Source organism: Rhinatrema bivittatum, chromosome 11, assembly GCF_901001135.1.
Source record: "Rhinatrema bivittatum chromosome 11, aRhiBiv1.1, whole genome shotgun sequence".
Classification (NCBI taxonomy): domain Eukaryota; kingdom Metazoa; phylum Chordata; class Amphibia; order Gymnophiona; family Rhinatrematidae; genus Rhinatrema; species Rhinatrema bivittatum.
The window spans coordinates 42,859,242-42,878,853 of NC_042625.1; the positions used below are offsets into that span (position 1 = coordinate 42,859,242).

Consider the following 19,612-nt stretch of genomic DNA (forward strand, 5'->3'; position numbering starts at 1 on the left):
TTCCAAGCACCCCGTCCTTCCAAAAGATCCCAGACTTTCAGCACCAACAGACCAAGAGAGGAACAGGCCCGGGAGCAGGCTCCAGCCATGCCCCCAAAGAGAAAGGGCCGATCCATCCACGGGAAGAGGAAATAGGAAGTCTGCTTTCCCTCTTTAACCAAAGATGTGTCAAGATCATGTCAGACAAATGGGTGCTATACATCTTTTGAGAAGGTCACTCTCTGGAGTCCCGCTGCATTCGTCGGGACAAATTTATTATGTCACCCTTCCACTCCCATACCAAAAGACTGGCAGTGGAAGCCACTCTAACAAGATTACTCAACCTGAAGGCAATAACTCCGGTTCCTGTGCCCCAACAAAATACTGGACGCTATTCCATCTATTTTATCATCTAAGAAGTAAGGGTCATTCCTGCCCATCCTGGATCTCAACAACTTCAACCGTTGTCAGCGGATAATATACTTCCGTATGGAACCTCTGTGCTCCTTTATAATGGCAGTATATCCGGGAGAGTTCCTAACTTCCTGAACCTCCTCGAATCCTATCTTCACATCCCAGTCCATCAGGATCACCAGCGCTTCTGGGCTTCGCAATACTGGGCCACCATTACCAGTTCCGGGCGCTTCCCTTTTACTTGGCAACCGCCCTTAGGATCTTCACCAAAATTATGGTGGGTGTGGCGGCTGCACTGAGGAAGGAATCCTGGTACATCCTTACCGGGATGACTGACTGATCTGGACAAACTCTCCGGAAGAGAGCTGTCAGGTGACCAGCAGAGTCAAGAGCCTACTGCAGAATCTCGGGTGGGTCGTTAACACGAGCAGAAGCAGTTCTCAGCCCTTTCAGTCACTACAGTAACGGGGAACCCGGTCAGATACCTTATAGAACAAAGTCTTCCTCCCCCTACGAGGAGAAGGAAATTGAGGGCACAGTTGCAACGATTGATGACCAATGCATCAAGTCCTTGGCCTCATGGCATCAACCCTGGAGGCCGTTCCGTGCCCAAGGGCCCATACACGACCACTCTAGTGCTCCCTACTATCACGATGGAACCCTCTGTCCTAGAACTACTCAGTTCACCTCCAACTACCAGTAGAGGTTCGGACCAAGCTCCAGTGGTGGCTACAGGAAGACCACTAAGCAGAGCAGTAAGCCTATCTCCACCGAACTGGACATTGCGCACTACGGATGCGAGCCTGTGAGGATGGGGAGCCCACTGTCAGGAACTGACGACCCAGGGACAGTGGAACAAGAAAGAGGCGGTTTGAAACATAAACCGCCTTGAAGCCCGAGCAGTCAGACTAGTGTGCCTGCAATTCAGCCACAGACTCCATGGATTATCAATTGATAATGGCGGACAACGCCACAACAGTCGCGTATGTCAACAACCAGGGAAAAACTAAGAGCTAGCAGGTGTCTCTGGAAATAGAACCCCTCATGGCAAGGACAGAAATAATCCTTCAAGGAATCTCAGCCTTCCACGTCGCGGGAAAAAAGGCAACGTCTCAGCATACTACCGCAGCAGAGAGACCCTGGACCCGGGGGAATGGACACTGTCTGCCACAACCTTCCAACTTATAGTATATTGCTGGAGTCTCCCAGCCATAGATCGCCTGGCCACCCGTCTCAGTGCCCAAGTTCCCAGGTTTTCGGCCGCAGGCAAGAACTAGGAATCGACGTTCTCGTCCAGACCTGGCCAGAGGAAGATCTTCTGCGTGCCTTCCCTCCATGACCATTACTGGGCAGGGTCATCCGCAAGATAGAGCATCACAGGGGGCTAGTTCTGCTTGTCACTCCAGACTGGCCAAGACGACCATGGTATGCAGATGTGCAAAGACCACTTGCGAGGAATCCTCTGGGCCTACCTCCACATAGGGCCCTTCTCCGGCAGGGCCCGATCCTCCACGAACATCCGTCTTAATTCTATCGTATAGTCTGGCCTTTGAAAGGAATAGCCCAAAGAAACGCGGTTACTCAAAAGAAGTGATTGACACCTTGCTATGAGCACACAGGGATGTGAAGAATTTGCCTTACATATGGACCTGGAAAGTATTCGAGGCCTGGTGTGAGGACCACGGGATTCTCCCGTGGATGGCTAAAGTTCCCATGATCCTGGAGTTCCTGCAGGATGGTATGAAGAAGGGGTTGCCACTCAACTCCCTCTTCATCCAAGTTGCCGAGCTGGCCTGCTTCAGAGCCGAAGCGGACGGTATCAAGCTATCAACCCATCCAGATGTCTCCTGCTCCCTGAAAGGGTTTTAACTCCGACCACCTCTAAACTGGCCGGTGCCTCTATGGAATCTCAATCTAGTATTAGACTTCCTAGTGGGGCTTCCTTCAGACCATCACGCGGTCTGTCACGAAGACGGCATTCTTGGTGGCAATATGTTTAGCTCGTGGCATCTCCGAACTACAGGCACTATCCTGTCGGGAACCGTTACTTAGCTTCACACCTGGAACCATACAACTGCGCACTGTCCCCTCCTTACTGGAAGGGGTTTTCCCCAGTTTCACTTGAACCAAACCATCTCGTTACCACCTCCAGATGAACATAAGGTCTCGGGAAAACTCATGTCTACGTCGGCAGACTCCTAGTCCGATACCTGGAAAGATCAGAACCTGTGCGCAAAACGGATCACCTGTTCGTTCCTCACAGCGGGAAGAAATAAGGGGAAGCAGTCTCACCAGTGACCATAGTCCGCTGGATCAAAGAAGTAATCAAGGCAGCCTACACAGAGGCAGGAAATCCCTTACCTCTACAAGTTAAGGCTCATTCTACGAGGGCCCAGGCAGTATCCTGGGCGGAAACCAAGCTGCTGTCACTGCCAAGATCTGTCGAGCAGCGACACGGTCCTCCATACACACACTTTCCAGGTTCTACCGCCTGGAAGTGCAGGTCCAGGAGGACACAGCTTTGCAAGGGCAGTACTAAGTGGGTCATGGGCAGCCTCTCACCCTGGCAGGGAGTAGCTTTTGTACATCCCATTGGTCCTGAGTCCATCTGGCTATACGCTAGGAAATGGAGAAATTACTTACCTGATAATTTTGTTCTCCTTAGTGTAGACAGATGGACTCAGCATCCCGCCCATGGCTGCTCCATAAAACGAGAACCTCAGATGATAAACCTCGAGATTAAGCAAATACGAGTAAGCCATGGCCTACCCCTAGTTCAAGATACCCATACTTGGTCTGGTGTCGGCGTTAATTGGTTGAATACACTGGCGGTCTCCAGTCTGGAAATCAGTTGAACCAGTTCAAGTTTAATCAAATTATTTAAACAATCATACATCCACAATGGCTTTTCAAGGAGAATACTGAAGAGCTAAGCTTGCTGCACAGGTGGGTATATGTAGCGTGACATCAGCTTTGAAATCTGATTCCTTCTCCCATCTGCTATCAGGAGAGTATAATACCCATTGGTCCTGAGTCCATCCGTCTACACTAAGGAAAACGAAATCAGGTAAGTAATTTCTCCATTCCATAGGAGCTCCAAGTGCCTTTTTTTTTTTTTTTCAGAGTTTTCTGGTTCGTACCACAGGAGTTAGTGCATGTAAATATAATATGCATATTGTGATATTTTTGCCTCAGAAGACTGTACTCTTGAATGTTCTTTTTCCTGTAAAGTTTGTTATAAATGCATAACTTAATTGTGTGTGTCTGTAAAGGGTGTGGGAGTGTGATGTGGGGGTGAAGGGGTGGCGTGTGTGCAGGCTGTAAGGTTTGCCTAAGATACCTAATACACTTCCTTATCCATGGTTTCTGGGTGGGGGAGCTTGTCAGTTTTTAAAAATATAGATTGCAGGACGGAGCTGGGCTTTATTTGATGGGCCCAGGACAGGCACTGAATGAATCGGGGGGGATAGCACAGTGAAGTTTGCACAGGGCAGCAAAAAAAACTAGCACCAGCCCTGTGACTGACTTTAGATGGTATTGTGTTTCAAACATAGAGTGCTACAGATCTCTTCAGTTTATAAAAAGATAACATTCTTTTTCTGGAGGGAGAATTGGATCCTTTCATTGACTCCTAAAATGCAGTGTATACAAACCATAGCTTCTAGTGACACAAGGACTTTGACTCTTCCACTTACCAGAGTTTAGTTTGAGGTAGTTGGAAATAGATGAATGTGCTTTTTTGTTCTGGAGTACAAGTGTATCGTATGGAATAGCTTTCATGGTGCCAGAAATTTATGATGAATATTAACTTCTAAATTGGAAAGAGACCATATTGTTTGTCTGCTTTTTGTGTGCCTTTCTCCTTCACTGTCCTTGTCTCTTCCAGTTTTGGTCTTTGGTCTTGAATGTTTTCTCCAAGACCTCCAGTATGCCTGTAGCATTTAAACAGAAGCTTGAATACTTTCCTATTTAAAATCAATCACTTTTGTGTGTTAAATGAAACGACCGTTGTGGATTTTTGCTTTGCATGTTGCATTCCCTTAAGCATCATTTGCTAAGTGCTGATATTTAATTTCTCATTTTAATAGCGACAGTGGCAGCAGCTATGTATTACAGCTACTACATGTTACCCGATGGAACGTATTGTCTGGCACCTCCTCCCCCTGGCATTGATGTTGCCACTTACTACAGTGCATTGCCTGCAGGAATGACCATACAGGCTGCTACTGGGGAAACCGTTCCTCCACCACCTGGTACCTCTCCACCCCCATCCTCAGCGAGTACTGAAGCCAGCATTGCTTTGACTTCAGCCACAACTCCTGTTAGGTATGGTAGCTTTTTCTGTTGTATGCAACTGTCTGACAAGCTGCTTTTTCCATATTCAAGGGTTACTTATTCAAGTAGGCTTGAAGCATAGTTAGATAATTATTAAGCTTAAAAAAAAGACCAGAAGTCCATTGAGTCAAACTACCTTCTCATTGCCTAACAGTTCTCTCAGTAGTAATCCAAAGGAAGGCAAAAACAAATCTCTGTAGCCAGCAGTGCAGCATAGTGGGGGAAAAATAATTTTTGACCCCAGATATACAGCAGTGCACTTGAATGCAGGAATCAGCACTTTTCTGTGCAACTTCTTATTTGTTAGACAGATTCTGTCAGTATACAGGAGTGCTGAGTAATCGATAACTATGATGACACTTGGATATCTCTTCAAAAAAATCAGATGCTCTTTGCTGAATAACTTGTTGATAAATTGACTCCTCTCTAACTCTAGTAATGACAGAATTTACAGTCCATAGAAATAATTTTGCCTCAGTGCTGATAACAAAGCATTTAGTGGTGGCTGAAGTTCAGGTCTCTTCTGTAGAAAAAGTATTTCTCTTTTCACAGCTATGTATATGCTATTTAGACAGTCCCCACATTAAGGAATGAGCCTTGATTTGAAATCTATTACATCGCCTTCATGTATGAATTATGTACATCTGTTTTCAGTTCCCTTGCTCCAGTCGTTGCTATCATCCCACCACCTCCGGATATTCAGCCTGTGATTGACAAGCTTGCTGAATACGTTGCTAGGAATGGAATTAAATTTGAGACCAGCGTTCGTGCCAAGAATGATCCAAGGTGAGAGCAAGCAGTAACCTCCCCCCCCCCCCCCCCCCCCCCCAGTCCCATTTCTTAATTATCTCCTACCATGTTTTGTGTGTTTTCTTTACTGTATGAATAATAAATGGAACATCATAGACTCTTGAAGAAGGAAATCATTGTTCTGTGATAAATTTTGCAGTTCAGAGAAGTGTATAGAAAATCTTAGGGCTACTTTGCAAAAAAAAAATTAGGATCGATAAAGCATTTCTGCCCAGCAGGCAAATTCCAAAAGCTCTGCTTTTAAAGATGTGTCCCTTGGGAATTTAATCAGAAAACATAATATTTTTGAACATGAAGTAATGTATGGTACCCGGGGTGCAGAACTGGTAAATCATTGTCACCTCTGTCTGCTTTTCACAAACACTTTTTCCTTTCTTTTGCAGGTTTGAGTTCTTACAACCATGGCATGAGTACAACCCTTATTACGAATTTAAGAAACAGTTTTTCTCACAAAAAGAATGCAGCAGTAGCAGCTCCCAGGTACTAGTTCTCATATATATATATATTTAGTGGGGCAGAAGGCACAAAAAACATTTGCTTTGCCTAGTTGTGCTGCTCTACTGAGAAAATGAAAGCAGATGTTTATGGAAAATGCTAGTTCTTTGGAAAGATGATTTTGCACAGTGACTTGAAATTTTTCACTTTCACAAAAATATTTCTATCTTCCTAGGATAAACGAGAAGACAGTCATGCATGTTCCTTAGTGCAGTTCTTTGCCGTTTGCTTCATGACTTCAGATAGTACTACTGGAGAAAAGACAGTGTTTACTTTTAAAAGTTGTGAAAAACCTTACCTTTTCTCCATTAATGCCCAGGAAATAGTTTTATCATTGATGAATTTGCTAAGGATGCATGTATTATTCCAATAGTCCTATTTTTCATAAGACTTTAACTGCATTTTGTAGCCTTTTGAGTTTACCAACCACCAAATATATTATAGCTAATACTGGCCCACCCTAAGGGTTCCGTGGCCATGCCAAAGATCTGTTTCTCAGGGTAGCCAGTACTGGGGATGCTGTGGTGGTTTGTTCACAGCTCCAGAGTGGGACAGAGGAATCCAGCCATCACCCAGCAGTGATAGCCAGTAGACAGACTCAGGGTGGATATTTACTGAGGTTTGGAAGGAGCCACACACAGTCTGTCACTACAGTGGAAAAGAGAATAAGTTAATACCCCTTGCCCGGGTAGTAAAGGCTTATGGTGATATAGGCTCTGTAGGTAGGGGCATATAGCTCTATAAAATAGTCACAGATTCATGGTGGTGTATTTCTGTGTTGCCAGTAAAGAGGAACAGTTTTATTTAGTACTTTTGAATAGGAGAAAGCTTTACTGAAGAATCCACTGTCATTGCTTGGTGTTGGACATTTCAGCGTTCATGTCCTTTATAAAACACCTTATTTATAGACTCTGTATTCCTCTTTATAGCTGTCCTGTTCAATACATTGGCAACAATTTTTGGACAATTTTCAGCAAGCTTCAATGCTCAGAGAGAATTGAAAATCTTTTATTTAGATGTGATTTCTCTTTTCTGCTTTTCTTTTTAAGGTTAGTTTTTTCTTTTAGCTAGGATATGCATTGAATTTTAAATCCTATTAAAAGATTGCAATAAAAAGCTTGTCTAAATCAGTAGTTAAAAATGTACCCGGTTAAGTTTGGGACTTAGCCAGAAAAATCTGTGGTTTAAACATTTCCCCTGGCTGTCAAGATAATTTGTAACCAGCTAAGGCCTTATCCAACTAAAACTTATTCAGATAAAAAGGAGGCATTTCGGGGCAGGGCTTAAACTTAGCCGGATTGTACTGAATATCGGTGCTGTCTGGCTAAGTGTAGCTGTGGTAAAAGCAGGTATAAAATTATCGGGGTACATGTGCCAGGACAATTTTTAGCCTTAACTGGCTATATTCATCACATAACTAGCTAAATGGCTGCCAAAAAAAAAAAACCCAACCAAGTTTGTTGGACTTCTATCCTGATCCAGCAACCTTCCACCCACAAGATACTTTGAAATCTGTCTGGCCATAGGGCCACAAGGCTGACTCCTCCCATAATATTTTTGGGAAAGTCCATCAGCCCACCTTCCTCACCCACTCTCTTCCCTGCCCCCCACCTCCTGATGCTTTGAAACCCCAGCTGGGAGCTCAGTGGTGCCTTTCCCGCTTCCAGTGTTGTTCTGATGGGAAAGCTGGAAGCGTATGATGATGATAACGTTGCTGCCAGAGGAAAGACTGAGGAGGAAGATGCAGCCGTGCTTCTGATTGCGGTTTCAGGGTATCAGGGAGGGGGGAGATGGGATAGATGTTGCAGGTGGGTGAAGGCGGAGAGGAGCGGCTCAGGGACTTTTCCAAAAATATCATGCTGTTCTCAGAGTGCTATAGCCAATTTTTTTTTTTTTAGTAATTTAATGGGATGGAGTGGGGTGGTGATGGGGAATCAGGTGCTAGCCCACACTTCAAAGTATTTTGTTTAATTTGGCAGCCATTTAAGCAGCTATATGTTGAAGATAGCCAGTTTCTAAAGGACCTTTTCTCATATCCAGTGTCCTCATACCTTACAATACCAGTTAATAGGCGAGATGCCTCTGCAGCTTTTTAACTATTCTCACTGCAGGAATCATTTTGATAACTAAGAGTTATGATTTTTTTTTAATGAAAAGCAGTGATTGTGTTAAATATAAATGTAAATATTCCAGGATAGTCATAATAAGTAGAGATGTGAATCGTGTGATCGATAGTCTTAACGATCGATTTCGGCTGGGAGGGGGAGGGAATCGGATCGTCGCCGTTTGGGTTTTTTAAATATCGTGAAAATCGTGTAAATCGAAAACCGGCACACTAAAACATCCCTAAAACCCACCTCGACCCTTTAAAATAAATCCCCCACCCTCCCGAACCCCCCCCCCCCAAATGCCTTAAATTACCTGGGGTCCAGTGGGGGCGAGGGTGGGAAAACCGGCCCACTAAAACAACCCTAAAACCCACCCCAACCCTTTAAAATAAATCCCCCACCCTCCCGAACCCCCCCAAAATGCCTTAAATTACCTGGGGTCCAGAGGAAGGGTCCCGGTGTGATCTTTTACTCTCGGACCTCCGGTGCTTGTAGAAATGGCGCTGGCGCTACCTTTGCCTTGTCATATGAAAGGTCAAAGGTAGCGCCGGCACTATTTTGTTTTTTATCCCCCGAGGTCAGGAGCGTAGGAGATCGCTCCCGGACCCCCGCTGGACCCCCAGGAACTTTTGGCCAGCTTGGGGGGGCCTCCTGACCCCCACAAGACTTGCCAAAAGTCCAGCGGGGGTCCGGGAACGACTTCCTGCATGCGAATCATTTTTCCGTACGGAAAATGGCGCCGGCCATATGGCGTATGGCCGGCGCCATTTTCCGTACGGAAAAACGATTCGCGGCAGGAAGTCGCTCCCGGACCCCCGCTGGACCCCCAGGGACTTTTGGCCAGCTTGGGGGGGCCTCCTGACCCCCACAAGACTTGCCAAAAGTCCAGCGGGGGTCCGGAACGACCTCCTGCAGTCGAATCGTGTTGTCTACGGCCGGCGCCATTTTGCGCAAAATGGCGGCGCAAAATGGCGCCGGCCGTAGACAACACGATTCGACTGCAGGAGGTCGTTCCGGACCCCCGCTGGACTTTTGGCAAGTCTTGTGGGGGTCAGGAGGCCCCCCCAAGCTGGCCAAAAGTCCCTGGGGGTCCAGCGGGGGTCCGGGAGCGATCTCCTGCCGCGAATCGTTTTTCCGTACGGAAAAACCAAAGGTAGCGCCGGCGCCATTTCTACAAACACCGGAGGTCCGAGAGTAAAAGATCACACCGGGACCCTTCCTCTGGACCCCAGGTAATTTAAGGCATTTTGGGGGGGTTCGGGAGGGTGGGGAATTTATTTTAAAGGGTCGGGGTGGGTTTTAGGGTTGTTTTAGTGTGCCGGTTTTCCCGCCCTCCCCTTTCCCCCGATTTACGATTTTTTGACGATAAATCAGGGGAATTGTTATTGTATCGCGGCTCTAACGATTTTTGACGATTTAAAATATATCGGACGATATTTTAAATCGTCAAAAAACGATTCACATCCCTAATAATAAGACCTCATTTTGCTGTTTACATAGCAAGCCTGTTTAATAATAGATTAATCCATGCGTCTAACCATGTGGCCACTTATATCGAGGATTTCTGAGCAGCATATCTTACAGATTAACTGTGTGTTTGTTTTAGCAAATGTTCAATGAGAGAGCTTCTATGCTTAAACATAGAGATTACTCCAAAACTGATCTTCTTTATTTTGAAGTAGTCTACAGTCAACCTCAAAAGGCAGAAGTTTCCCATCATTACTGAAGTGCCATGTGAAATGTTCTTTTCATATAAAGAGTGATAATAAAACTCTGCAGAGAGTTTATAGATAGATACCTGTGGGCCTGCAAGCTAAAATTTGGGTGCTGCTCACACCGCGATCACCAGGTATCCATAGAAGCATCTGCACTAAAGTACCTAGAAGTTTCCCACGGGGTTTGATTATTGCCCTCTAAGGGGGAGGGAGGCATTTTTCATAGGGGTGAAAAATGGGCAGGTGATTTTTGCCTACAGACCTATCTGAAAATTATGCCCCGTCTCCAAATGCCTCTCTTATAGGTGGGTAAAAATACGCAGGATGTATTTTTGCCCGCCTATAAAGTACACAGTTTTACAAAATGCCACAGCCTATAAAATGCACAGTTTTTTGTTTTTTTTTTTACAAAATGCCATTCTTGCGGGCAAAGCACTGTTCTGCCCACATAAATGTCATTTAGAATTACCCTCTCTATGTGTCGTACACTTAGCATGAAACTGGTTATAATGAATATAAATGTGACTTCTAAAACATTTGTGGAAAGTGGTTGTAAATGTGAAATACAGATAGAGGCAGTATTGATTTCTTAAGTATCTCCTCGGGGCTCTCCAGTCAACTGCATTCACAGGTTGCAGTTTTCTCACCTCGCTTTTATGTGGGTATAAACGCGTGTTTACCTGTGTAAAGTGTTTGAATTATCGATCCTTAAATAGTGAAAATGATCAGTTGTACTATTGCATCATGTTATGTAATATATCATGTTCTGTGATTTGAAATTGAAATAAGAGATGCAGCGTTCAATACTTCTGCTTTTCAGAGAATGCACAGAGAAAAATGGATTACCTTAAATTTGTAACTTCACTGAATCCTGTCAGTTGTCGCCTTGAGATTAATTATTTGTCTTTATGGACAAATAGTCTGATTTATTGCACATATTTCATGTCTTCACTGTATCTGTAGTGGAAAGCATTATTCTTACATCATTTAGGTGGTTTAGGGAGTTTGGGCTGATATACAAGCTTAATATACTTAAAGACATGCAGGACTCAAACGAGAGGCTGCTTTCCTGAGGAAGCAAAGGAGTATGAGCACAGTTAGCCTATGTCCAACTGCGCAGCTGGCAAAGTGTCAAAACTGAAACAGTCACACACCCCCCCCCCACACACACACACACACACACACACACACACACACACACACACAAATCTCCTTATTTACTATCAGGCCGATACAGTACAGTGCGCTTCGGTGGAGCGCACCGCGCACCGTTAACCGGCATTTGGACGCGCGTTTTCGACACGCTAGCTTTACCCCTTATTCAGTAAGTTGGATGCGCGTCGAAAACGCACGTCCAACCCCCCCGAGACTAATAGCGCCCACAACATGCAAATGCATGTTGATGGCCCTATTAGTCATTCCCCCGCGATACAGTAAGTAAAATGTGCAGCCAAGCCGCACATTTTACTTTAAGAAATTAGCACCTACCCAAAGGTAGGCGTTAATTTCTGCCGGTGCCGGGGAAGTGCTCAGAAAAGCAGTAAAAACTGCTTTTCTGTGCACCCTCTGACTTAATATCATGGCGATATTAAGTCGGAGGTCCCAAAAGTTAAAAAAAAAATAAAATTTAAATGGGCCCGCGGCGCGCAGGTTGAAAACCAGACACTCAATTTTTCCGGCAAAATTGAGTGTCGGCTGTCAAACTAGCGCCTCTTTTTACCACGGACCCTAATTTAAATAAATTAACTTACTGAATCACGCGCACAGGAGAGTGGCCTGTGCGTGCGCCAGGAGAGCAGGCACTCGCCCGCTCTCCCGCAATTTTTACTGTATTGGTCCGTATGTTACTCTGAATGTGCGATGTGACATAAGGGAAGCAGATGGAAGAGGGGGATGTTACATCTCACCAGCAGGAGCGACAAATCATACAAACAGAGGGCTTAGTCCACTTACAGGTGTAGAAAAGAAGGTCAGCAAAACAGGTTGCAGGCAATACCTATTTTATTAATATAATGGTGATGGGCTTTCCATAGTTCTCCTCCCTTCATCAGGCCAGTGCCCTGAGAAGAATCTTTCTGTGAGGATGGAGCGGCACATGTATAATAAATGATAGACTTCAGATATTTTTTGTTACATTTAAAGCTATTTTTTCAAAAGAAAACTGAATTGAAAGCTGCCAGTGAATCGTGATGCCAGCTGCCTTACTGTGTATTCTTCCTTGCAACCTTTGTGCCATGTTTCTGCTGAATAAGTATGTTCAAAGTTTGCTCACAGCCGTTAAATTGGAGGTTAGCATCTGCAAGGAACACTATACAGAAATTAGGATTAATTTTGTTACTTTGTAAATAAATAACTAAAATTCAGCACCTGTTAAATAGTTTACACTTCTTTAGAAATCACTGATAGGCAGATTGCTGCTAAAACTCTGTAGGTGCTCCCTCTTACTGATTTTGAGTGTTCCTGTTTCTAGCAATTATGATCTGGGTTTCCATCCACGTTATGGAGTTGCAAAGGGTGCCAGCATAAATCTTAAGATTTTGCTAAAGCAAGCATCAGTAATCTTATTAGCTAGAGTGCACTAGTATTTATTAGTCAGTTTTCTAGAGTCGTAACACGATGAGATGGAAGTAATTTACTGACAAATCCAGTGACTTTCCCCACTGGGTACCGTTCTACTTTGTGGAGGCTTTTAGCGATATTTGGATAATTGTGCTTTTAAATTCCACAAAAGAATTTTTACCAAAACTTTACCTTTGGGGGGTTTTTAGGGGTTTTTTTTTGCATGAACAAGTTTTAACTTTGTTGTTTTAAGGTTTTCTGTAGTTATTCTTTCTTTATATAGTTAAAAGTTGTTTGCCAGTCTCTCTGCATTTCAACATAGCTAGCCAAAACAGCAGTTCTGCCTTTCTATGCATGATGCTGTTGCTTGGTATTCTGATATATTGGAGGCCAAAGTGATTTCTAATGCATAAAATAAAAGCATATGTCTGTTTTTAGGACTAGCAAGCTCAAAGTATTCTCCCTGAGGTTGTCTGTACTGGCTATATCTGAGCACAGTAGAAAGCAGATACTCATTTTGCTGTTTTTGTGTGTGGGGTTTTTTTTAAACGTATTTTATTTTGGCTGTAACTCTAATATAAAACATGCACACATGTGTCTTCCAGTTTGGTGCAAAGTTGTCTGTTGCACTCAGCAAATCCTTGTTCCTTCAGCCCCCATTTTGTAGCTTTGTGCGTCAAATCAAACATTTCATGGAGTTAAGGCTGTTCAAAGGCTGCCCGTTTTTGCAAAGGTAGGCTGGAAAGATTTGAAAGGGGGTTTGCTGTGGTTGTGAAGTAGGTAGCTGCAAGTTGTTGTTAGCCAATGAATTTCCGGTTGGTGGGGAGTGGACCGTGACATCCTTGATTTTAATATCCAAAAGCTTGCCTAAGGTTCTTGGGTTTGGGAGATTGATTTTGTTATATTTATATTTCTAACATTAAATAGGTTCTAAAGCACAGATTTGGAAATTGTTGCTTTGAAGCTGTTCAATAAATGTACTACAACACTTTGAAAGAAGAGGCAGGGGAATATTACAGAGACATTTAAGTACCTCAGATGTGGAAATGCACAAAAATCTTTCTCATAGGAAAGATGCTTTAGAAGAGGTCACAACATGAGATTCCAAGGCAGTAGACTCTGGAGCAACATCAGAAAGTATTATTCAAGGAAAGGATGATAGATGCATGGAGCAACCTTCCAGTGGAGGTGAGAGACAAAAGCAGTCAGGGAATTCAGGTGAGTCTGGGATAAGCCCAGAGGGTTCTTAGTTCTGAAGAAGTGAGGGGGAAGCCAAAGGACTGTGGAGCTGAGCAATCCAGATGGGCCCAACAATCCGTATCTGCCACTCCTATTCTGCTTCTCTGTCTGCAACACTTAGGAAAACAAACGTCTCCTGAATGCTTACTTTTGTTGGTAAGATCTTTGTTTTATTAAAATTCAGCAGTAATTAAGGATCATTAATTGTTGTTTACGTTCATCCAATTTAATTTCATAGAAAAATAATTACGTATCAAGTAGCAGAAAATCAAGGGAATCCCATTCTGACAAATTTAATTATTGTTTCATGAGAGAGAGATCCTGGAGAATATTCAGTAAGCTCATTCCCAACAAGTGTCTGTATCTAAAGTCTGAAAGCAGTTTCTCATGCACTGTTAATTTAAAGTTCACCATTTGTTTCTAGGTTTAAAAATTGTTTTATAACCTTGGATCTAATAAAATGTCTCGTTATTTTGTGAAAGTATTTAAAAAATGTGTGACTTGAATGTAACTGTTAAGGTTTGTCAGTGTAGACATTGCTAGATGATACAAAGGAGATATATTAATTTGCTGTAACTGTCAACTGAGTATAGTAATATATTGTTCTTCAGTTTCTTCATTTATTTTAAGTTTATAAGAAACAGAACAGTATTAGGTATGTTCATTCCTTGCAGGGTTGATGATGCATTAGATCACAGCTAATCAGAATTCTCATTAGGTGTGGTTGGCAGAGATCCAAGCTCTCCAGACCTGCTTTGCCCTGATAGCTCGGGGTTAGACTTAATTGTTTAGCAAACAGTAATATGAGCCAGGTATCTTATTCCAGAAAATTTGCTTCAGTGGCTGGAGACAGTATAGTATGGATTAATAGTCGCATAAGCTTTAGTTTAAATTTCTATATACCTTGATTGAATTGGTACCAAAAATGGTGCACCCTGCTGATATGCGTTCTACTGAATATGAAAAAACTAAAGGGCACATTGCAGAAGCCCACGGCTGTGCAAGTAATGATGCATTTGTATGTCATTTAGCACTGGCAGCAGTGAGCAAATTTGCATTTCGATAGCGCATTTCATCTGAATATGTTTCCAACATACTGTACATGCTTAGTATTTCTAAACATATATGTAACATTATCCGGATTTAATGTTCACGTACAACTTGTCCATTACAACAGGTTCTAGAGCCAGTGTTGCCTAGTTATACTTGGTTAAACAGCTGAGAGGAAGATAGAGTAGGTTAGCTAGCATAATGGTCTTTTGGCAGAATTGGGAAGAGAACTCAAGAGCCTGGATTCTCAGTCCTGTTATCAAACTAAGGCCCTCATTTTCCAACTCTAGCGCACGCTTGCGCTAGCAGCGCAGACGTGCGTTATCAGCGCAAGCGTGCGCTAGCGATATGGGGGCGGAGTCGGCCCCGGAAGAGGAGGAGTCAGGGCGTCACCGGGGCCGACTGTGCAAAGAAGGTGCGGACGGCGAAAAGGTAAGGAGCCTTTTCGCGTCCTATTTCGCGCCCAATAGCACCACCTTTCACGGTGGCGCTATTAGGTGCGAAACCGGCAGCAATCGCTGCCCGCTAGCGCAGGACCACCCCCCTCCCCCCATTAGCGCGATTTTCTAAAGTATCGCAGGCCTGCGATACTTAAATGAGGCCCTAAGTGAGTCCAAAATGGTGGTAGAAATAAAATGTTGTGCAGCGGTAGTAAAACATTTCTAGAGTTAGTATAAATAGTTCTCACATGACAAGCAGGATGGTAGTCCTCACATATGGGTGACATCATAGGATGGAGCCAAATCACGGAACACTTTTTCAAAGTTTCTAGAACTTTGACTGGCACCTACTGGGCATGCCCAGCATGGCACTAAACCTGCAGCCAGCAGGGGTCCCTCTTCAGTCTTCTTTTTTCCGTGCAGCAGTAGCCACGCGGGTTAAGGAGCTCCACAGAGATTCCTGACAAGAATTTTCCTCACGGAATTACTAAAAACTTTCATACCCCGCAGGGGTCCCTCCTTCGAATTTTTGTCTCCGCGGTACTCCGGTAAGTTTTTACCCATTTTCGGTCGATTCCCATCGAGTTTGGCCCTCGCGGCCTACTGGCCGTCGACCGTACTGCGGCTCAATTTTTTCAGAGGCCATGGCGTCGGGATTCCGTCAGTGCCTGGACTGTACTTGCACCATGTCCATAACAGACCCTCATAAAGTCTGTGTAATGTGTCTTGGGTGCGAACATGATATCTTGACCTGCACCAAATGTGCCTTAATGACACCTAAAGGTCGCAAGGCCAGAATGGAGAAGATGGAACTTCTCTTCTGTTCTCGAGCCCAACGCTGTCTATCGCATTGACGTCGTCCGAACCGGCACCGTCCACTTCGCGCCAGTATCAGCCACTGGCAGGTGACCGCCCGGCGTCGACGACTTCTCGGCCTTTGACTTCCTCTACACCCCTCAGGACCGAGGGGATCGTAGAGAGAAACATCGGCATCGACACCGGAAGTCTCAGACCATCGAGGAAGGAAAGTCATCGACCTCACCATCGTCCGAGCCGCCATCGAAGAAACCCTGTCCAGAAAAGGCACCGACCCTTTCTGTGACCGGGTCACCGAGGCAACCCTCACCCGGACGGGTATCAGGAACCACAACTCTGCCTTTAACCGGTGGTCCCTCCGGCTATGCCTCTGCCTCCTTCTTCTCTTCCGGAGCTGGGGCTGCTTGCTCCAGGTCTCTATGAAGAACTGGACCGGATGGTTCAGGAGGCCATCGATAAGGCGATGCACAGACTCCAAGGTCCCCCGGCGCCGAAATCTGTGCTGGTCGCGGAACCGACCATCAATCCCATTCTGGCAGCATTGGCACCGCTGCTCTCGAAGATGGAAGCGCTTCTAGCCACTTTTCCACCGATGGATCCTGGGTCACCGATGGCTCCGGTGCCTTCCCCGCTTACCCTGTCATTGGGAGGGGAAACACCGTTTTGCATTCCTCCATTGGGAGTCCTGCCGATGCCTCAACCATCGATGCCGATGCGCCCATCGGCACCACCGATCCATCCATCGATGCCCTCGATGCCTGCACCGGTGCCCTCTGCCTTCGGAGCCTAGACCAGGACCTTCAGGAATACCATCGTCCCGTCCTTCTCAGGTTCCTAGTGGGGCAGGTGCTGATCCTTATGACACCTGGACCGACGATTCTTCTCAAGACACCGATGACTTGCTATCGCCATCTTCTCCTACTGAAAACAGGAAGTGTTCTCCTCCAGAGGACCTATCCTTCATAAATTTTGTGAAGGAAATGTCTGAATTGGTTCCCTTCCAATTGCAGACTGAACAAGATTGACAGACATCAATGATGGAGCTGTTACAATTCCTGGATGCGCCCAAGGAAATAACCTCCATCCCTATTCACCAGGTTCTTTTAGATCTTCTCAAAAAGAACTGGGAACACCCTGGTTCTGTTGCTCCGGTCAACAGAAAAGCTGATACCAGTTATTTGGGCCAGTCAGCCCTAGGTTTCCAGAAACCTCAGCTGGATCACCAATCTGTGGTTGTAGAATCTGCCCAAAAAGGACAAAAGAGCAAAACCCCACTCTTCTTTCCCCCAGGTAAGAAACAGAAATTCCTGGATGCCATTGGCCGGCGTGTCTTCCAGGGATCGATGCTTATCTCTCAGATAGCCTCCTACCAGCTGTATATGACCCAGTACAACAGGGTCTTATTCAAGCAGATACAGGACTTTGCAGAGTCCCTGCCTCAGCAATTCCAGGAACAACTTCTAACCCTAGTACACAAGGGTTTTGAAGCAGGGAAGCATGAAATAAGATCCTCTTATGATGTTTGACACCACTTCCAGGGTATCTGCAACTGCTATTTCAGCAAGAAGATGGGCCTGGCTTAAGTCTTTGGACTTGCACCCTGAAGTACAAGACAGTTTATCTGATCTGCCCTGCATAGGCAACAATCTGTTTGGCGAACAGATTCAGCGGACGGTGGCGGAACTCAAGGACCATCAACCTCCACACACACAACCTTAAAACTGTCATTCAAGCTACCTTATCCTCAAAATTTGATTATTGCAACTCCCTCTTCCTTGGCCTCCCCATATCCACAATCAGACCGTTACAGATACTCCAAAACGCAACAGCAAGGATAATTAGCAATGCTCGTAAATCCAACCACATAACCCCTATCCTGAAGGAACTACATTGGCTCCCCATTTCATACCGTATACTTTTCAAAACCCATACCATCTTACACAAAGCCATTTACACTCAAAAATCTTCGTGGCTAAGTGACCCTTTTAAACTCACCCAGTCCTCCAGACCTACTAGAATGAACTGCAATGCACATTACAAATTCCCCCCCACTCAAGAAAGCCCGACTTACAACCACAAGAGTTCATGCCTTGTCGATCGCTGGCCCCACCCTCTGGAATTCCCTACCCCTCCATCTCTGCCTTGAGCCATGCCCCCTAAAATTCCGAAAAATACTAAAAACATGGCTTTTTCACCAGGCCTTCCCAGAATAATTTCCACCGACTCCTACCCTGCCACTTCCTACAGATGTAACCCCCCATTGCTCCAAAGAATTGTGCTGAATACTGTAATTATGTAATTATATACTTTCTCTGCATTTTGTAAATATCCTTGTTTCATCCGAATTTACTGCCCTCTAATGGCCTTGCTCTATTATATCTGCTTTTCCCTTTGCCTACACTTTTAAATATTGGTTGTCCTGTTTTCCCCATCCCCTGTTCTTTGTAATTTCCATTTCCATTACTTTATAGTTATAATGTAAACCGATATGATGTGTATTTTAATGTCGGTATAGAAAAACTGTTAAATAAAATAAATAAATGAGACCCTTCGCCAGCTCTCTCTGATGCCCTCTGAGTATTCCTCCGAACAGCCCTTCAGGAAGGATACTAAAAGTCATTCTTCCGTCCAAAGAAGTCCTATCCACCACAGTCTAGGACTTGTTCCACGAGACCTTTCCAAAAGGCCCAGTCTCGTCAACCTCATAAACAAAAGTCACAAGCAGCTCCTCAGCCGGGCCCTGCTTCTGGTTTTTGACTCCTGCATAGAGAGTAGCAGCCAGTTTCCACTGCCTCAGATACCAGTGGGAGGTCGATTGTGCCATTTCAACAACAGGTGGCACACAATCACCTCAGACCAGTGGGTCCTTGCCATAATCTCTCAAGGTTATCACCTGAACTTTCTCTCCATTCCACCGGACTCCCCACCTCTACCAGCGTGGAGAACATCCGACCACTCACTACTCCTGGAGCAGGAGGTCTCCCTCCTCCTCCAGTCCAGAGCAATAGAACCAGTACCTTACTCTCAACAAGGCCTAGGATTCTATTCCCGGTACTTTCTAATCCCCAAAAAATCAGGGGGCGTTTGTCCAATCCTGGACCTAAGTGCCCTCAACAAGTACCTCTGAGAAAAGTTCAAGATGGTAACCTTGGGTTCCCTCCTTCCTCTTCTGCAAAGAGGAGACTGGCTCTGCTCTCTCGATCTCCAAGATGCGTATACACACATTGCAATAAATCCATCTCATCGCAGGTTCCTGAGATTTCTAGTAGGCCCCAAGCACTATCAATACCGAGTGCTCCCATTCGGCCTGACATCTGCACCACGAGTCTTCACCAAGTGCCTTGTTGTAGTAGCAGCCTTCCTCAGGACTCAGTGTGTTCACTTCTACCCCTAGCTAGATGATTGATTGATCAGGGCTCCCACTCAGCAAGCTGCTCTGTCGTCCCTACCTCTTACTTTACACACTCTGATTTCGCTAGGATTTCTCGTCAACTATGAAAAATCCTGCTTAGTTCCATCTCAAACTTTATCATTCATTGGGGCAGAATTGGACACCTTGCAGGTAAAGGCATTTCTGCCTCGACAGCGAGCTCTCACTCTCATCTCTCTCGCACACCACCTACAGTCTCAGCGCCGCACGACTGCACGCCAC

The 19,612-nt window shown here is 45.0% G+C and overlaps 1 protein-coding gene across 3 annotated transcripts in view; it reads left to right on the plus strand.

The window, feature by feature from the left end:
- The window catches only part of SFSWAP (splicing factor SWAP), a 235,710-nt gene that overhangs the window by 74,571 nt on the left and 141,527 nt on the right, over window positions 1-19,612 (plus strand). For all 3 annotated transcript variants that reach the window (XM_029571586.1, XM_029571588.1, XM_029571587.1), the window contains 3 exons: window positions 4,482-4,719; window positions 5,383-5,514; window positions 5,922-6,018. In XM_029571586.1, the coding sequence (XP_029427446.1) occupies window positions 4,482-4,719; window positions 5,383-5,514; window positions 5,922-6,018 (467 nt within the window). The remainder of the gene's footprint in view (window positions 1-4,481; window positions 4,720-5,382; window positions 5,515-5,921; window positions 6,019-19,612) is intronic.